Raw genomic sequence first — 20,774 nt, 5'->3', positions numbered from 1 at the left:
GATGTAGATAGCAGGCTAAGATTCAGCTTCTGATAGATCTGGACTACTAATTTGGAGGAAAATACTTGCTGAGTAGGACACTCATCTGGTGCTTAGGAGATGTTTCAAATGCCTGCTGCACTGAGAGCAGAACAGTTCATAAAAATGGGGAAATTTTATAGAGAAACCTTAAGATGAGAAAATTTTTTGACAAGAACCCAGTCCAGAATTTTGGACGTCTGCTTCTTGCAGCACAAAAGAGCAACTATTCATGTTGCAGTGAAAGGTAAGATCACCAGGACCAGTCACCAAAGCCTGTCTCCCACTCCTGAGATCTTTTCTTCACTTGTTTGGAAAAACACTGAGAAAGATTTTAAGTTTTTTCCAATGAAGAAAACCTATTTTACATCTGCTCTATTTGAAGTCCTCAATACTCACGTTTCTCCGTGAACTGTGATATCAAAGTAGAATGCAATTTTCTGCAGAGGAACCAATACCACAAACATCACAGACAGGAACAATTCTATTTCTAGCCTCACTCTCAACTGAGGCCAGTAATTTCAAACTGTACATAAAACTTCTTCTCATATTAGGATAGCTTCAATTTATCCACTATGGACAGTGCTCAGCATTACACCTGTAAGTTGGCTATGTAGGTCAGTTTGCAACAGATACCCCCATTCCACTTAATCCCCCTGAAGATGACAGTGGCATACATAAACATTTGCCTAGTTAAAGCCAAAGGGTTCCCAACATGTGCACCGTCTTTCTGGGGCTTGACAGTTACAACCTCTAGAAATAACAGTCTGAATCCTTAAAACCCAAGCAAGTCTTCTCAAGTATAACTGAAAACAGTATGCTTATAATTGCTAATAAATACATTACTGCAATTGTAAAAACGTCCCAGAGCTTAAATCTACAGTAATCCCTTTGTTGTACCTGTCCAGTCCCAGGTTTAGTGTCCTGCGTTGCTTCAGGAGGAGCAGATTCCTGCAAATCCTCAGGTTTAAGATCTTGAATTTCTTCCACAGGAATTGTTTCCAGCTCATCCTTGGAACTAAGATTTACAGTGTCCTCTACAACATCTGAAACATTTGATTCCTGCAGCCTGTCCAGTGTTAGGGCCCCTGTCTCATCTCCAAGAGCAGATTCCATTGCCCACCCTGGTGTGGAGAAGGACAGAGCTCTCCTGGCAGCAGGAACCTGGTGACGATAACATCAGCTCTCACCGGGAACAACTACAGACACCTGAACCCTGCTCCCAGGCAGTGAATAAAACAACATCTGCTTTAAACCACTCCTATTTTAAAATCACTACATGGAGTAATCTTTTACTCTGCTCTTGAGCTGTACCTATTAAAGAATAGATTTAATTTTACTTGAAAGAATTATCTTAGAAGTGACTTATGGGGAAAAGAGTGTAGTAGGTCCTCTGGAAGAGAGCTCTAGGAACTGCAGGGGTGAGACAGAGCCAAAAGTGATAAAAATTACTCAGGATTACTGATCATTGATACGAGTGTGGTCCAAGGAGTCTTTTGGAGGCTTCCAGTAACCAGCCCTAGAGGTCAAAGTAACTCCAAAATGCAGACAGGAACAGACTTGGAAAGAAATTTCTACCACTGTGCAAGCATCCTCAAGAATACAGAGAGGAGATGGGAAGGAAACTACATCTCAGACTAGACTACATCTAGACTAGATGTAAGGAAGACACTTTTATGATGAGGGCAGTGGGACACTGGAAGAAGTTGCCCAGAGAGGTGGTAGATACCCCATATCAGGAAACTTTTAAGGCAGGCTGGACATGGCTCTCAGCAACCTGATCCAGTTGAAGATGTACCTGCTTATTGGGGTAGCAGTAGATGATGTTCAAAGGTCTCTTCCAACCCGAACTATCATATGATGCTATTAAACACTTCAAACTCTGTCCAGTGTGGTGGGACTCACAACACTGGTGGAGCTCTCAGGCTCAAAGCTCAAGCAACATGAAAAAGGAGAGTTACATAGTGGAAATTCCATTTAGCGGTACATCAAACACAACATATTATGGTAGGAATTTAGTAACTAGATTCATCCAGTTTAAGCAGAAGATGATGAAAGCTTCTGATAAGATTACTGATCAAATGCATGTAACCAGATATTAGTATTAGAAAAGTTGAACGGAAAGGACATATGGAAAAGCAAAGCGCAAACCTATCTATGTCTTCAATCAATTCAATGTGTTTAATTAGCATTTTTCAGAACCAACAGAATTGCAAAAGGAACATATTTGTCTCCTTCCTTTTTAGGAAAAAAGAAAATTTTTTTTGCTACATCTCTTAAAGTAAAACCATATGTGCAAAAAAGTTACACAAATGAGGTTTCATTATGAAGGTATTATGGCAACTTGATAATTGATACAATCAATTACTAGTAATATTGCTAATACTGTTCAGATAATTTCCTGCAGGATTATCCAGAATAGGTGGTGCCTGGCAGCTTGTTAAGCAATGCATGTAGACTAACAGTAATTTTTTAATTTTTTTTTTCTTGCTTAGTCTGCAAATGAAACAGCAAGCCAAGAGGGGTTAAATTTTAGTCAGTCCATGATTATTTTTTCAGGACAACATACACATCTCATTGCCTTTCACAAATTGTCCTGACAAATATATATCTCAGAATTTGTATCCAAAATATTAAGGCCAGTAGGAGAATTATTTCAGATTACTCAGAGGAAAATACATGGAAAATGAGAAGAAAAAAATGCCACTTGGTCTCATAATAATGGTGTTAACAAAACATACTTTTGGTGATGCCTCCCATATTTAAAAACAGAAAACTAGCATGTTAACTTTTGACATTACTGAGAAAATTAAAACTCCTCATCCTTTCATTATTTTGTTCCATTAAACTTCATATTCAATTTTGCTTACTTTTGGAAATAAACACACATAATTTAGAAAACAATGGACAGATTATTGCATAACATATTATATATAATGCATCTTGATCCCAGAAAAGAGAATATTTTATTTTCTTATAGAGGTTGGCATCCTTTCTTGTCAAGCAAAAACAAAGCCATAAATTTAAAGGCATCACGACCAGAACCAGTCTGTGTATCTAAAACTCCCACAAAAGTAAGAATAAAAATGAAATATGCTTAGCTCTCACAAGCCTTTAGTAGTCTACCAAGGCAGCCAGCATTTTTAGATAAGTGTGGAAAATCCAGCTTATTCCACAGGTAGAATAAATAAAGAACTACTATAAGGAACAGAAAAAAGGCATGCCTGGAGGAAGAAACTTCAATGCATACAATTTCAGATTTTCTTCATTAAATGATGGACACTTCTTTTACAATTATTCTTAACATAGTAGCTAGATTTTAAGCCACATGATAAAAAAATCAAATGTCAATGGTATGAATGGTACTATGAAACAAAGCAGGGCTCAAAAAGAAAGATTAGAGTAGGATGTGCTAGTTTACAAACCAGTGCCTCTACATCCTCTCTATGTAACAGGACAGCTGCTCACAGCCCAGGCAGAACTGCAACACTGGTCACTGCAAGACATCAGCTGTCTCTGCTTCAAGGGGGCAAGAGCCTTTCCTCCAAGACACAGCCACCCTCATTTGTGTCTATTAAGTCTGTATTTCATCCGGATCAGGGAAAGTCACACTCACAAATACAGAAGCTTGCAGTCTGTGCAATATTCTCCCACAATTGCAAGTAATTACATTCATGCAGTTTACCTGTTTCTCACTTACTCATTTCTATTTCTCTATCTCACACCAAGACATGTTAAAATACCACCTACTAGACTGAATTGCATGTAGGTATACTCTCCAACCTAAACCGGAGGTCAAAATCTCAAATTATAGGAAGTTAAAGAAATATTTCTTAAATTGGAGTTTCTGCGCCTAGTTTGTACTTGCAATAAACAGAAAGTTCCTGGAATGCATACAACGTTGAACACAGCAGATGCCATTTACACGAGCCAAAAAAAAGTAACCACTGCGACTCATGGACCATTGCCCTTCAGAAAATGTGGGTTAAATTCATACATCACATGCCCACCAGTCTTCCCACAACTTCAGGGCAAGAGAACTATTTTTACATCCTCCAGAAAAAAAGGAAATAAAGCAAGTACACACACACACCCCCATCATGGATAACTTAAAAAAACCCCAAAGCTCAGCTTCACTTGTATGTGCAATTCATCATGCTGCCTTTTCACAGCATTAAAAACTTAGAGCCAGGGAGTCTGGCTTAAGTTAAGAACCGTCATATATTTTACCACTTTCAGAATTTTCATCCTTAGTATATCACCATAACAACCTTACTACACCTAAAATACTATTCCCTTAAGATACAAAAGTGTTGCAAACTCTGGCAGTTATCCTGCAGGATGTTACAGCAAACATCAAGCTTTTGCTCCAGATAGGAGGACTTCAAGCTCAGGTGGAGCTGGGCTGCCCAGACCCCAGAAAACAGGCCTAAAACTGACCTAGTGTCACTGTCTTTGAAGTGAGAGGTTGAAGATTGACTGCGATCAAGTGTTTTCCAGTGCTCTCTGGTACAGTTTAACACGTGGCCAGAGTGTTATGAGCCACATGTAAATGCATCAATCTCTGAGGGTCCAGTCCTTGCAGATTGGCTTAAAATAATCTTGGCCAGACTGCTCTTCAGAGGTGTTTTGTAAAGCAAAAGGTTTAATAAATGAAAAATAGCAAACGTTACAGAAAAGAAAAGCCATGCATAGGTGTCCGAGGAAACCTCTGACACCCTGCTAGAAACACTCTAGAAAGCCATTTACTTCTTTTGTGCTTCTTCCTAAATACTTAATGTTTTAGGAGGGACAATGTGGCTTGCTGCTAATAGGGAGAGGTACAGGATTTGAAGAACAGGGACGAGGTGCTTCTCTCTTGGCACTGAGCCAATTACAATGAGAAGGGCACAGAACTTTCTAGTTAAACTTCCTAAAATGTCTAAAGGTAAACTGAAACTCTTTCCTTATACAGAGATGCCCACTCAGGAGTGGGGGATGCTTTACTACATCTCTCCACGGTTTTGTTTTCCTACTTTTTTGCTTGTCATTCCTACAATATGCATGTTCCACTACAATTAATACTGTGAATGATTCTTTGCCTCAACGTCAAACATTATCTTCAGCTTCTCCTCACTTCCAGAACTTTTTATATGCAAAAATGGATTGTAGAGACCCTTCATTAGCTCTTTTGGGGTTGGGCCTTTTGGGTGGGGGAGGGAAGCAGAAAAGACATATATACTAGTAGACACTATATTCCAAGAAAGAGTAAAGACAAATAGTGACACAAGAAGATAATCAATTTCATTCTAAAAATTTAAACTGTAGCTCACTTAGCTATGTTCTGCATTAAAATTTTTGTCTAAATGAGAATCATAAAACTAAAGGAGGGCAAAGATGTATAAGGTTTTCCTTTTCTTTGTTATTATTATTCTGTCACTTTATGGACTACCATTACATAAAACAAGAGCTTTAAAATAGTTCTAAAACCAATCTCTTGGTCAATCAGATGGTTCTCATCAATCTACTAGATTTATATTGAAAAAGAAAGAAAAATGTCACTGTTCAGAAAAGCTTCAAGGTTGATATTAATGACAATGAATTGTATGACTAACAGAATAAAATTGAAGCTTCTTAAGACTCTTGATCAAATTCTCCCTAAGGTCTGAGTTCCAAAGTATAATGTTTTGGTTTCTGTAAAGAAGCCTTTGTGCTCTATTTTTATTTGCCAGAAAATTACACCTAGGATTGTTTCATGCAGCCCATAGTACTATTCCATGGAGTAAAAGTTACCATGCACCATGTGAATGGGCTTTTTCAGTGTCATGTTTCTCAGGAATTACAGTATTAGATTAATGAGATGTGGAGATTTTTTATCAACTCCGTCTCCAAAGCAATGAGTCACTCCTAAATGCAGAACAGCAATAAAATGAGAAACAGCTTATATGCTGCTGTATTCTGCACCCCACAGGTATTAGAACATATGATTAGAACAGATGCAAAAGGTGTCCACTGAAATAAGATGTATAGACACAGAAAATGCTATAGCAATGTGTGCTGAATCTGGGCTCAATGGCTAAACAGGTGCTATTGATGCTAAACAGCCCCAGAAACATCAGCCAAGAAGAAAGCCTGAGCGTCAGACACAGGTATGAGCAAAAGAGACTATTCAGAGCAACCAACCACAGGCAGCCAAAGGAGAAAGCTGGTTCCCTGATGTTCCCCCTGCACTCAGTGGGACTACAATTCCTTCTTTTGGAGAGTATTTCAGAGCACAAGACTAATTTAGGCAATACAAATTAACTTCTGGAAGGGATAGTCTGTCTCCATAACCATCAAGCACAAACAAGAATGCTGCTAACTCGGGTGAGAGCTCAAAAAGTACTTTCCTCCCTGCCTAACACCAACAGCATTCACTGGAGGCAATCAAAATGAGCTAAGCAACAGAGACTATGTACCAGCTCTCCTCTCCTCCTAAGAAAATCAGGATCAAAGCAAGGAAAAAAATATTCTATTTTAGAATAGTTCAAATTGTACCCTATCTTCTCATGAAAAAACAGACAAGTTTGCAAAGTGGATAGTAATTAATAGATACTCTCTTAAATGGCAATGATATACCATATAAGGAACGAACAACATTTAGCCAAATGCCTCAGTCACCCTCATTTATGGTGCCTAGAGACCTAACAAACAACAGACTGCTAGCAATCTGATAAATCAGTTCTATTCCAAAATCCCCAGAATACCCTATACAGCAAATGAGCCCTGTAAAATGTTTGTAGCCACAGTGGGAAAATTTCTCTTTTTGACCCTGGTTATGTGTTTTCTGCTTACAAAGGCTGGGAATTCTTCTCTGTGCTGACATGCTACCTTCATCTCCATTTCTGTCTGCTTCCTGACCTATCTCACACTTAACACCTACTGACATCACAATTTCCAGTACATTTTTTGTCAAAACATTCTTTGGAAACAGGATTTGAAGTCTCCTGTTAGCAACTGAGGACATCCCTGCCAAGCAGACAAGTGGCAACATGTGGGAGGAATGACCAGCAGTCACAGGGAGAAAATGGTCCAGCCACTGCCCAAACTCAGAAACTTCTGAACACACAGCAGGTTGGGCCTCCCTGCAAACTGCTTCCCTTCCAAGGAAACTACAATGTAGGGGTGAGGAAAAAGGCAATGGTGTTTACATGCATCTCTGCTTGCCATGCTGCACATAGGGTGGGCTCCCAACCCAGGGGCTTCCCACAGTGTGGGCAAAACCAGAGGGAATAAGGCATCCAACCTTGATGGCTTTTGGCATGATAAGGACTTCACCTTTCAGCCAGGGGCTGTCCTGTGATGGTAACAACCCACAGGACCATTCCCATAGTCCTCTGAGGCAGCAGGCAGCACTTGACCCAAAGCAGCACTCAAACAACACCACCTGGGGCTGGAGAGGTCACCTGCTGGGACAAAGCATCCACAGCCTCCCCTGCCCACCAGCTGAGCAGCCTGTGCAGCCTCACAGGCCCAGCAAACCAGCACAAGCACAGTTTGGGAGCTACAGCACCAGCAAAGGACTCTCGAGCACTGACTTGTCCCAGGGTGTTTCCTTGCCCCCCTGGCTGACAACATTCCTGCCAAACAAGTGCAAAACAATGAAAAGCACTTTCCCAAGTTGACAGAGATGGGATTTCAGAGTTTCATAGTGTTCTGGTTTGGCGATAACTTATGTAATAAAAATGATGATGTGTTTTCAAGCAGATCTTTGTCTTCCTGGAAATATAAGGGAAATTGTGTTTCCAACCCTTGAATGACCACTAAAATAGTACTTTCACAAAAAAAATTTTGTTATGCACACACTGTTCATTAGAGTTGAAAGGGAAGTCCATTAGTACAAATAAGACCAAGTTAAGGTCCTGTTCCACAGCTGGCATTACCACATTGGTAAGACCTCTCAAAAAGCCTTATAAAGAGCTACAGAGAAAAATCCCTGAGTGGTACACAGAGTAAGCAGAGGTAAATGTTTGCCAGATTAACTGTAAGTTGCAGCTGCTTGACTTCAAGCATGTGTTCTGAAAAACCATGAATAATGCCAGTCTTATAAATTCAGTGAGCTTTCCTAATGTGAAAAATAAAATCCTATGTATGCTGCCAAGAAAGTCTGCCTAGAAACTTTCTGCTAAATTTCTTTTCAATCTAGGAATAGGATTTCCCCTAAGTCCATCTACCAAATATTCAGGGAATAACAGGAGGTGAGTCAATGTCTAAATCAAGGACTCTTCTTTTTGGATGCGTAAATTGATCCAGAATTTTAAAGCTAACCGACTACAAATTTTCCAATGGGGGAAAATTAAAACTGTCATGGAAACAGCAGAGATAATAATTTCATCTGGCCAATGTCTGTCTTTACTTGCAAACAGCCTACAGAACCAACAAGACTGGAAAGTCTAAACAGGTTACTATTTTACAGCACAAAAATTAGAGAAATGGAAAAGATTAATGCCACCCTCTGAACAATATGCTGCAGTCTTCAGTCAGAAGCACAGTGCAAGGAGATTCGTTTCAGAGCAACCCCAAGGGAACCATCAGAGAAGACAGACTCCCTTCAGAACTGAGGCTGGGGCTTTTGTTTTGCAGTGTTGATAAAAGGACAAACAATGTACACATCTCCCAAAATCGTAACATCATATGCTTGTTCCCATGGATGAAGTTTCTCTCTTTTATTTAATGAAGCAGACACTGCAACAGAGGGTTTCATTATTATTTCGTCTCTTCATTTCCCCTGGCTAGTAACTCCTAGCTAAATGTAAGCCACCCACAAGTGCTTTGCCACATTAACAATCAACCAACCATAGCTACAGTTACAAGCAGCAGACACAGTATCAAAAATACATATTTTTCCAGAGGTTTTGGACTCCGTTTACCTTTCCAAAACTTTAAGAACTAATAGGACATTCTCCAAGTGATAAACATTTGATGCATGCTGGAAATAAATCCTGGGTTTAGCTGACCCTGCTTTGAGAGAAAATACAGGGCGTAGGATAACAAAGAGAGCGTGACATCACATGTCACAGGAGACCGAAGGATTTTCTGAGTGCCGTGTAAGGACTGAGCTCTGGGCTGATGTACTGAACTTTGCCACAGTAGAAAGCAGATTTCTGATAGAAGGAATACCAGATTAAATCCCAAATCCTGTGTTAAACAGGATTTTACCACATTGACTTTTAGGCATATTACAGGACCAAATTAAGAAAGCTGTGAGTTGAACTCTGAGTAGGAAAAATTTGCAAGAAAAACAAAATGTGATACTCCTGTGTACTTCAAACGGCCAGGAATCTTTCTAAAACAAACAAATAAATATTATATGGAGGCTGAGGTCTATGTGAAAAATTCAAGTATTGTTCCATGTAGCTCTTGTTTATGAGCAGTTAATCAGTAAGACTAGAAAAAAAATCTTTAACCTTCCAGAGATAAATTATTTTCATAAAAAAAGCTCACGGCACACTGCCAATTCCTCCAGACTATCTCCAATGAATCACTGCTTCTTGGGCCTCAAAATGATGCTGTCTCGCTTTCACTTGGCTGTGTCATCTCATTCCAAGGCTTTATCTCAACACCATACTTTATCATCACACTTATTTATTGTGTAAAGTGTTGACTAATTTTCTATATTCGAATTTCAAAGTATAGTAACAGCATAATTGTTAAATCTATTGATATGCTTTCGTTCCTTTGCCATGTCTGTAACAGCATTTAAAATATTGTCCACTTTTCTCAGATAATAACAGAAACATGAAGATTTTACACATTTTAACCTTTAATATCTTCAAACTGCTTATGGAGTTTGAACAAATGTTATTTCTTCTAAGCATGGTAAATTTTACTTTAACATATTATTTCAGCATTTTATTTAACAACACAAGCAGCTTAGGAAAGCATCCTATTTCTATTTCAGTTTAAATGGCAGATGATGGATAAATTGTAACTAATCTTGGAAAGAGATGTGTAAAACCAACCAACTCCTGATTAAACTCCAATACTATCTCTGGCAATTTTCTCAGCAGTTATTTCAAGGACAAGGTTAAAATAGTCTTTAATCTTTCCTTATTATAAACAAACATTTCCTTGACATATTACTGTTTTCAAAAGAATTCCTAAAAAGTAAATAAGGTCAAAGAAGTTGGAAAAGAGTGATTGATTTTTCAGAGAACTACATGCAATAACACATTCTTAGAAAAGTAGCAAGGGGAGATTACTGAACACATGCTATACTTTCCACCATTTGTAGGAAAAATAAACCCAACTAACTATGCTTTAATACAGGAACAATGTTGTCTGCCCTCAGCTCAGACCCTGCAAAAGCAGGATCTGATCAGGACACTTCTGAGACCCATCTGATCAACCATGGCTTAAAGCTGTATTTCTAACATAAAAGACATAGCAATTAAAAGTAATTTGGCATAAAAGGGAAGGCTATTTTTCATCCTGCAACAGACTCCCAAGGTTCAATCTACAAAACAACTGAAAACTTGAAAACACCAGTGGAGACAATAGGAGGAAGAATATCAAAGGCATATATAAATATATTTCTGCTTTTCACTTAATCTTTCTCACACCTTTTTCACTTCATTCATCCTCCCCTCTTTCAGCTCCCCACATGTTTGCAGGAATCACTTCTCTTTCCTATCCAATACCTGATTATTCTATTAGTAAACCATCTGATTAAAACCATTTAACACTTAGGGGACTACAGGTTTATATGGTGCTTAGAATTAATACTGCACATCTCAAGAGTATTATTAATTACTTACTTCCTTTGGCAGAGGAAAAAATAAATATATTCTACAATATCAGATTTTAAGGAAGTGTTTTTATATTATGTCACCATCAGTAGAAACAACACTCACTAAATTGTGCTCACATGGATGTCACTCTACAATTTGATAACAAAAAAACAAAACAAAACAAATTTTGTAAATTCCTGGGAAGATTTACAATTAATTTAAAAAGTATTGGAGCATAAATCTTTTCAATGAACCTAGTATTCCAGCAAAGTCTGAGTGAAATCACACAAAAAAAGCAACATTCAAATCTATAGGAACATATAATCAGCACTGGAAATACTGTCTAAACACATAGCCCAAGAGAAGACAGCTCTCTGCTGCAACTGCCCGTAAAACTGGCAATTTTGTGACTAACTGAACAGAAATGGCACATACATTTTGCAGTGTATCTATTCAGTGAGGGGCGAAACTAAGCACTCCTGAGCTGAAGCAGGAATGTACTGGTGGAGTACTGTGAAAGACAAAAGATTCTGTAAATCTCCCTGGCTAATTGCAAAGGATCTTTCTTTAATCCTTGAGCCCTGCCAACAACTGGGAGCAGCTCATCTCCACGATGGAGAGAAACTGAAGCAGCTTGCTGCACATTGGCCAACCAGCAGTTATTTTCCTATGAATCCACTCGTATTTTGGAGCAGAAGATGACATTTGCTTCACAGAGGATCAAACTGTTCCCTTGTGTTAGGCATTTGTTCCCAATCAAAACCACACAGTGTAAATGTAAACTCTGAAAATCAATACAATATTGAAAATTACAAAAAACACTTCAGGAACTAAGCAACTGTGTATGGTGCACTTAAATGTAGTTATAAACTTAATTTTGCAAGTGACTTAAAACATGTTATTTCTAAAAAGAACTCCCATATTTTAAGGCATTGTTAAAATTTTTTTCCAACTAGATAGGCCCACAAGTAAAAGTTGTAAAAATACTGCATTTATCTTCATCAAACATTTTTGCAGTCTCTGCATTAACTATAATTAAATCCCCTTCTTCAATTGCAGATACTTTGTATGTCTGTACTTAGTATAACTAGAAGACATCTTCAATAGCATAAAATAAACCTTGCATCTCACCACAAATTTATAGACAATGCTGCACACAAGAACTAGAAACCACACTGAATTTTCTGGGAGAAGCAGGGGACAAAATAAAACAAAACACTTGATTCTCATTCAATCCTATTCCTAATTTTGACCTTAACTGTTTACAACTGCGTAGTTTTTCCCTGGAGCTCTTGCTATACCCCAGAGGAGAGAGCAGCAAATACAGGCAAGGAGGCTCCCAGCACAGCCATAAGGCTTTTGAGAGGTTCTGCTCCTGCAAGCCCACTCTGATTGGAACAAAACTGAAAGATGGAGACAGTCAGAGAGCAATCACCAGCCATAAAGATATTTGGCCAAAGGGAAAAGCTTAAGCCTAACTCAGTTTAGGCTTTCTGTTCATTCCATATGCCATCCACTATGATGGAAGTGTCTCCAACTGTATCTTTACCAAAAGTCATTCTTTATCTCCACCAGTTTCTCTAAATGCTTAAAACCCCCTCACACCTCTGCCTGCCCAAACAACTAAGCCCTTGGCTCCTCCTCCCCCTCCTCTGCATGGAGGCAGCTCTGTCACCTGCAGAAATCCCATGGGCTCAGCCATACACAAGTCCTGTCACATCTCTTGAAGGCCTTACTACAAAATCTGATGCTACCACGCTTGATTGGTAGTGATGGTTGTGGCAGACAGGGAGCAGCTGGAAAGCCCCATTCCTCCTCTCCCTTACAGAATCAGAGAAACACACAGCCAGCAGCAATGGGAATGCCAAAGAAGGAGGTTCAACAGCTGCCCCCCCTTCAGAGCTTGCACCTCCCTTGCTCTCTCACAGGAGACCACATAGGACCTCTCAGATAACTCTCAACACCCACCCATCATCTTAGCAAGCTCCAAAGCAATACTGGCAGTCACCTCAGTAGACATCAGGTATGAACCCCACCTTCAAAATTCCCACGGCTGCTTGGAAAAGGATATGTGGACTTCAGCTGCAGGCAGAGTAGCATCAAAAATGTACACCATTCAAGGCTATAAAGAGAGCTCCTACCCTTCTGTTTTTAATAAAGCATTACATTTAGTTGTTCCCCCTGGTAATTTTCTCTTACCCTGCTACAAGAAGCATAAACAAACGTGTAAGAAGAGCATTAAGATGTTTTGCCTGTTTGTTTTGGTTAGAGGGTGTGTAGAGTTTTTTTAAACACATGGCAACATTTTGATTTCTATTCTTAGAAACCATTTGAGGCAAAAAAAGGGCCCATGAAAGAATTGAAGTCCACAAATGAACTTCCTTTCTGCCGGCTTTTTCTCAGCCATCTCCCCTCCAGTCATGCCTGCCAAAATCCCATGCTTTATAGGGGCATCTGTTCTATTCTCTCCAGGCCAAAAAAGGAGACTTTTCAAACTCTTACTACAGCTGAGGAAATCTATATCTCAGTGAGCCTAATGGGATTTTTCCCCCCATGTATGCAGTTCCACAAGTGCCATTAGAAGGGAAAGTCCCCTTCTCCCCTCTCCCTTCCTCCAGCCCCGTGCTCCCAGTCCAGGCCTCTTCTAAAAGCTGTCCTCCTCTCACTCTCCATCTAACTCCTTTTTACCACATGACTGAGGAACTGAGAACTATTTACTTACTCATTTATGAGCCATAAATGAAACTCTACATCAACAGCTGAACTGACATATTCTTATGAATCCCTGCACTGCTCTAAGTTCACCCTGCTGTGAACTTGGTATACTTCATACAACAAGAAGTACTTAAAAACAGTTGCTTTCCCATACTAGTACTACTCCTGGGCTAGTATCACAATTAAGGCAGCCTCAGTGGATTTGACTAACAACTGATTCACACTGCTCAATACAAACAGCAGGTCACCCTGAAACAACACTGCCTGCCCAGGATTTAAAGTCACACACTGGCCTTCAGAGGAAAGTTTTGTTGCTCCCACTGACACTAGAAGAACAGAGCAGTACAGACATCATACTCCCTATGACAACTGCACTGTAAGCTGGCTTCATCCAATTGCAATGCATTTCTTTCAGTAACTTGCAATTTATGGTGAAAAACACAAGGCAGAACAATTCTATCAATTCCCCATGAAATAACAGTTTTAATGTGTTTGAAATAAGCTGACTTTGTAGAATTTATCACTTGTATAAGGCTTCAATGCGACCACAACAGCAAGCACAGGCCACAAGCATCACTGCTGTGGCTTTCAGTGAAATCTGTAGAAAGAGACCAGACAAAATCTAACAAAACAATTCCCACATTTGCATTAGAAATAGATAAGAAAATTAAGCTGAGCAGTAGGTATATATTTTTATGTATTACAATCAGTATTTGCACAATACCTCAAAATTTTTAAAAGCTAATAGCAAGTCTGCAAAGCTCCTTTTTTTCTCTACAAGCAAAACATGTCTCATAATTTGAGGCACACAAAGGATGTAAGAATATGTTAATTGGCAAATGAGCCCTATTTGTAATTATTTATTTAGATTTTCTGGCTAGCCACAATCTTGTTCACATATAGTCTTCAAGAAGCAGGAATAGTCCTAGCAGGTTAAATACAGGCAGGTTTTCAGCCTAAGATAGTTAGTACTGGGCATCAAGACTAAAGCTAATATCTGTGCCCACTCTACACCAGCTCTTTGTGGTTCAGCCTGTAAATGATAGCCTCACTGGCAGGCAGCATCTATGAACTGAATACATAAGCTCTTCCCCTCATAAAAAGGAAAAAATAATTAAAAATCAAAGCTAAGCTCTACATCTGGAAGAAAAAAGGTAATTAAAAGAAGAGGAATACATTTCTGACACAGCTCAGTTCTCGGGTGAAATCAAGATTAAGAGGCATGTTTATGAGCAAAACTAAGTCAATATTTTCAAACTGGTTTTTAAAGCAAATCTTAGTTTTACCATTCATAAAATTCAATAGGTAATTACACAGTTAGGCAAACATCCTTAGAGGAAAGCAGAAGAATAATGAATTCCCTACATAATTATTTATAGCTGTGTTTTTGAGTGAACACAGTATAACAGGCATCAAGCCAATATTCAAAGGAAAAAAACCAGATTTGTAAAACCTTAAATATTTCTGTAAGCCAGTCCATAGACAACAGCCTATTTCACAATCTAATCTGCCTTTGCAATACCCCAAAATCCCAACAACTTAGACTGCCTCTCTGATTAATCATTACGATTTAAAATAAACCCTTGACAAGATGGGTCCAGAAGCACAACCACCAAATATGTAATGCTATCAAAACATGCAATTTGCTTAAAATAACGTTCCTGGGAAGTGCCATAGTGTCGTGTGCAAACCATGTTGTCTGATCTGTATTTTGAAGAAACCCTTGGGAACAAAATTATTACCAGGCATCAGTCAAAATGGCAATAACTACAGATCAAATCCAATTCAGTCTTTCATAACTAACCCTAAGAACAAGCTGCTTATCACTGCAAAGCTCAAAAAAGATGATGAAAAACTATATAACACAATGTCCTTTAGTTCCCTAAAGACAACTGATTACATTCAGTTAGGAGCTGATTGGTGTGCAGTGATGCTTCTGCTTTCCAAATACACAGCTTAATTGCCAATACAACTTCACAAGAAAACAGAGAGGAAAAAAAAATCCCTCTCCCGCTATTGAAAAGACAAGCAGTAGTTGCTAGCAAATAAAAAGACAGCCAAATTGTTGTTATTTTTTTAAGCTCAAATATCATCAATAACATGCTTTAGACAAAACTAAACAAACATTTTTTATAACAAACAAGTAGAACATGATGCAAACATTCCCCTAAAATCTCATCAGTTTTATAGTGTCACAAGTAAAAATTATAATAAAAATCTATATCAATACATAAAATTCACAGCACAAAGGAGCTCTAACTGGACTGAAAAGAATGGGGGTTTAATTTGTAAATTGTATATAGATGCTCTTGCTCTAGTTTAAGTCTTCTTTTATACACATCATCAGAAACAATACTGGATAGATTGCTATCCTCTACTTCAGCACTCCACTAAACAGATTTAAATGGAAAAGATCAGTGCACACAGGGCTGTGCAGAGCACATTTCATTATTCTTCTACAACAGCAGGAGTTTTCAAGCAATTTGAATGTTACTTAGTTTCACTGGAAGGAAAGAGTACAAAGTTGGCATTATTTTTATTACTGTAGCGTGTGGTATGCATAGCAGGAAAGTTGCTGGGTATATATATTGGAGCAAGAGGGGCATATGTCTTTAAGGAAATAGTAAAATCCAGACAATAAAATTTTAGCAATGTTAGCAATAAACATGAAGGTCCTCCCTCCTGCAGCAGCTTTAACTTAAATGCCCAGCAGCTCTGTGGATTCCAAAGACTGAATCCTATATGCTTGCTCTTGCCAAATACCTCAATTGCCTTCAATGTGCATAATATTTCCTTAGGACTAGATTTATTTGTCTTCTTTTATCCAGCCACAATGTATTTCTGTCTTAGGAACTACCACTTCCCATCAATGCTTATGACAAGAACCTGCACACCTCTCACAGCTCCCCCAGCTCAAGGATAGGCCAGCTAAATATGACACAAAAGCGCCTTCCAAACATTCTTTCTTCTTTATGAGGAATGCAGACAGATCCTAGTGGTAAATGTTCAGGACAATTCCAGGATTCCTTCTTCAGTGCAGAGAGGAGTACTTGTAGAGATGCACATAAAAGTTGCAGGTGAAGGAAACAGGAAGCGAGAGGGGGAAAGGAAGTTGGAGAAACAAAAGGCAGCTATAGGCATTATAAGCATTGCTGAAACAAACAGGTTGTGTGCATCCCATGTCTAGATCAAAGCCCCCATTAAACAACTCCAAAAATTCATTTTTAAGCAAGAGCTTATTTCCTGGTTTTAAGACAGCACTAAAATAAAATAACAGGAAATGAATGGTACATCAGTGACTCTATAGGGTTTAAATTCTTCAATTTTCATCCATCTTGCAGAAACACAAAATTAATGGATTTTTTTCCCCACAAATAAATGGCTATTTCAAAACAATTATGTTCACTTATATCATGCAAAATATCCTGCAAGATAGCTGGAGATAAACAATATATAGACCAAGAGAGTTTCTGGGAAGGGCACAGCAGCTGAGCCAGCAGAAAACTCTGCCCCCATCCTGTTTCATATCTTGAACATTGGGGTGCCTGGTCACGTTGATGGCAATTCTTCCTCAGTGCAAGAGGAACCAAGCTGTCCCAGGAGACAAATCAGAGCAAAGGAAAGCCTGTTGAAAATGGAATCCAAGCTCTGACATAAACGTCTCAGCAGCAACTGTGAAGAGGTATTTCTCTCATACATCTGCTACAACTTTAACAGCTCTGCCTGTAAATTACTTGCTAGGAATGTTTTGTGGGGATTTTTTTTTTAATTTTACCCTGGACAATTTCATGTAACATATTCATTCATTTATTAATTTATACATTAACATCCCTTTGATATCTTCAATAACAATACTGTTTCAAAATTGAGTTGTGCTTCAGCTATCTACAAAATCTCTGATTTTTCACAGAAGCCTATTCACCTTTCAGTCATTTGTATTACATCACTCGAGTAACTACTAAATTTTATTTCAGGGAAAAATACATTTCTTCTGTAAAAATCTGCACTTGAAGTCACACTCCCTTTAAAGCCTTCAGAAAGATATAGACACATTTAGTTTACAGCTCACCAAAGCTGCTTTCTATGCTAGTTTTGGAGATTTGATAAATCATGCCCCACACTCTGTAGAGACAACCAGATCTCCAATGACTACAGGAGCCCACCTCAACGCCATTGCTTTGTTGGATGACCCACCTCCTTGTGGATCCTCTTCGCCCTGCTCCTCACCATGACAAAAGGAGCAAGAGGAGATACTTGAGACCAACTTCAAATTTCATTTAGGTAAACAAGAAAGGCAAAGAAGCATGTGCAGCTGGTGTAAAATAAACATACTCTGCTAAAAATGTTCCAGACTGAATTGAAAATCTACAAGGAGCGAAGGAAAACAGCAACACAGAATTCCTTACAAAGATTCCTTGGAACTAGGAGATCCTGTTGCTACTCTCAAACACTACTTAGACTCACCGTATTTTAAGACAGGACAAAATTTCCCAAACAAGTAATTTACTTGATCCAGGGTTTCCACCTTGATATAGTTTACTGCCACTGAAAACTCCCATGATCAATTAATATTTCATGTCTATTTCCAACAGACACTAAAACGTAATAAGGGTCTGATTTTATCAAATCCACAGCCAAACACAAACCTATCAATACAATTTCAGCAGGACAAAGTTGAAGAATTTTGTAAACAGAAGCTGCGTACTGATACAATCAATGCAACATCAACAGAGTCATTAAATAATTTGGGATGAAGGAACACGCAAAACAAGCCAGTAGAGAAGGAGGTGTGGTGGCTGCTTATGGTAAAAAACCCCAAAATTCTGTTATGAAAGGTCCTGTAATGTGGGAACTTTTGCTATGAAAGCTCCCAAATTCCTGGACCTTTCTGAAAACGATGGCAAAGTATGCATTGAAAACACCATGGCTTAAACTAGCTGAGCATGAAGTACTGCGTTTCAGACTGCACAGGCTCAGTCACTGTGGTGCTCTGGGCTCCATTTCTGCTCTCTAAGCTGTCAACCACATGTCCATTGACACACACCCTCCTTCCTCAAAAGCACAGTGTCAGTAGCACCAGAGCCACCCAGAATGAGCTGTCTTGCAAGCACACACCCTGCTCTGGGATCCCCATGAGGTTCCACCAGGATCTTGCCCTTTGAAGGAGACACACAGACACCATGGCATGGGAGTCTGCACCACCACCCCACCTTGTACAAGCTCTTTGCAGCATAAGTGCCATGGGGACAAATGCTGCCAGGGATTTCCCCTCCAACCCATGCCCTAAAATAACACTGGGATGTGGGAGGAAAACATCTAGGTTAACACTGCCTCATGCAGCACTATTTTAAGCAGGAAAACCCTGAGGATTGGTAGGGTTTTGATTCCTTCTTCCAAATGTTGCCACTTTAGGCACTTCCATCAGACACTGCCTCTTCCTCCAGCTTTAATCACCTGAACAGCATTAGAGTAACAAAAATAAGGATAACTACTATACAAGGAAATGAATGAGAAATGAAAAAGTATTTTTATGCCAAGATCAAAACAATAGCAACCAAATATTTTTCATTGTGCCAGAAGAGACTTCTGGTATTTCTCAGACTACAGCATCACTCTGAGTTTGCAACTTAAAAAAAATAAAATTATATTTTAAACATTTATACCAGCAAACACCCTTCCAGAAGCTGAAAACCCATACCTGGCGTACAAAACTGTTGGAGGTAGTATCAGAAGATGTACTCCCATCTGATCCTTTAAATCGTTTTTTTCTTCTTGCCCCTTTACCATAAGACTGTTAAAAAAACAAACAAACAAAACACAGATTAGAGAAACAGCATTAGTTTGTGTTGCACAGAAAGCTTCCAGTGTCTCCTAGACTAGAAGGGATTCAGATTACCAGCTTTGTGCCAATCAATAAACACATTCACTAAGTAACTGATGGGATGCATGTGCAAGTGCTCACCAGGCTTGGTCAATTGAGCCCTAAATGTTTTGCTGTTGTTGGGTTTTTTTCACATTTGGGTTCAGAATAGTATTTATAGACTCACATAGATGTAGCATTATTCACTCAAGTCACAGTGATTAAAAAGTACAGTTTGTTGTGCAGCTAGTTTAAATAAACAAGGTAGGAAAGGAGGTACTGGAGCAGTCTCCAGGACATCACAGCTATGAGCCAAGTCAGCTGAGGGAACGTTAACATGCCATAGCAAGAAGTGACACACAACTTGTTGATACAATCTTATAACCGAGGGAGATTTTACAATAATAATTGTTTTACAGTAAGTTCAAGAAAGTAAAAGCAGTATAACAATAAAAAAAGGACTATATGTATAACTGGGAAATGGGTAATATGCTACTAAAAAAAGCAAGGCATCACTTTTATCTACTAGGAATTTAAAGGGACATGAGGAGAAAGCTATGGCTGAAACAAAACTTTAAAACTATGGTTTAGAAACAAAGCAAATGCATGCATGTGTCCACAAAAAGCTACTTGTTTTGTGCATTAAATGTGGGTCATCAATGAATATGTTTACATTAAATTGCAAGGAAAAAAAAATAGTTCAAAACGATGTTATTAGCAAGCACTTATTTCAGTGTAAATGAGTACAAATTGTACAGACTGTGAACTCTGCCACAACACTACCTCTGGGCTGTGCAACCTTCAGAGTTTTGGGCCTGAGCTTACTGGTTCCCATGGTGGGGAAGAGTGGGCTCCAGTGCAGGCTGAAACACTTAAAACCTCATACTGGCAGATTTTTAATATCATGTCTTCAAAATCTGAGTGCTGCTCTTAGCAGTACTGCATATGGTAAGTGTGACTCAATATTTTGCAGTCTAAGACTATCAGAGGAGGACAACAGATAGCCACTACTAACTTCAGATTGTTTGACAAACCCAGGTAACTTGCCTCCACCAGATGCATCAGAACAATCTCAGTCTGTAACTTTGTTGATTCTGGGAGAGTTTGGAGCACTGGTTGAAATCTAATACACCTATCTTTCAGAAAGGATGACTCAAGGAACGGTAGTTCTGTCAGCCAGACACTCTTAGCAAAAATAGTATCTGTTATCTCACTAACCTAACAATGACCTACAGCAAAAGCAGTATTGTACCCCCAAAAAAACAGATTTATGGGAAAGATATTTTGCCAAGCTCATGTGATTTTTTCGAAACTGCAAAACAACCCTGTAAGAAATTTCTGAGGGGCACCTAAATTGATTCTACACATGCTGGTTAGGGCAGAATTACACAAAAATCAGGATGTTGAACATTATGGTGGTAAAAATAGCACAT

General features: G+C 38.9%; 1 protein-coding gene across 1 annotated transcript in view; it reads right to left on the bottom strand.

The window, feature by feature from the left end:
- LOC310923450 (voltage-dependent L-type calcium channel subunit beta-2-like) overlaps positions 1 to 20,774 on the bottom strand; it is a gene marked incomplete at its 3' end in the record, with an annotated part of 174,260 nt that overhangs the window by 144,441 nt on the left and 9,045 nt on the right. Inside the window, exon 2 of the mRNA XM_083885449.1 lies at positions 19,180 to 19,272. Coding sequence (XP_083741575.1) covers positions 19,180 to 19,272 — 93 coding nt within the window. The remainder of the gene's footprint in view (positions 1 to 19,179; positions 19,273 to 20,774) is intronic.

The sequence above is a fragment of the Zosterops lateralis genome, assembly GCF_965231275.1.
Source record: "Zosterops lateralis genome assembly, contig: HAP1_HAP1_SCAFFOLD_56, whole genome shotgun sequence".
NCBI classification, from domain to species: domain Eukaryota; kingdom Metazoa; phylum Chordata; class Aves; order Passeriformes; family Zosteropidae; genus Zosterops; species Zosterops lateralis.
This window is presented reverse-complemented; position numbering and strand designations above follow the sequence as displayed.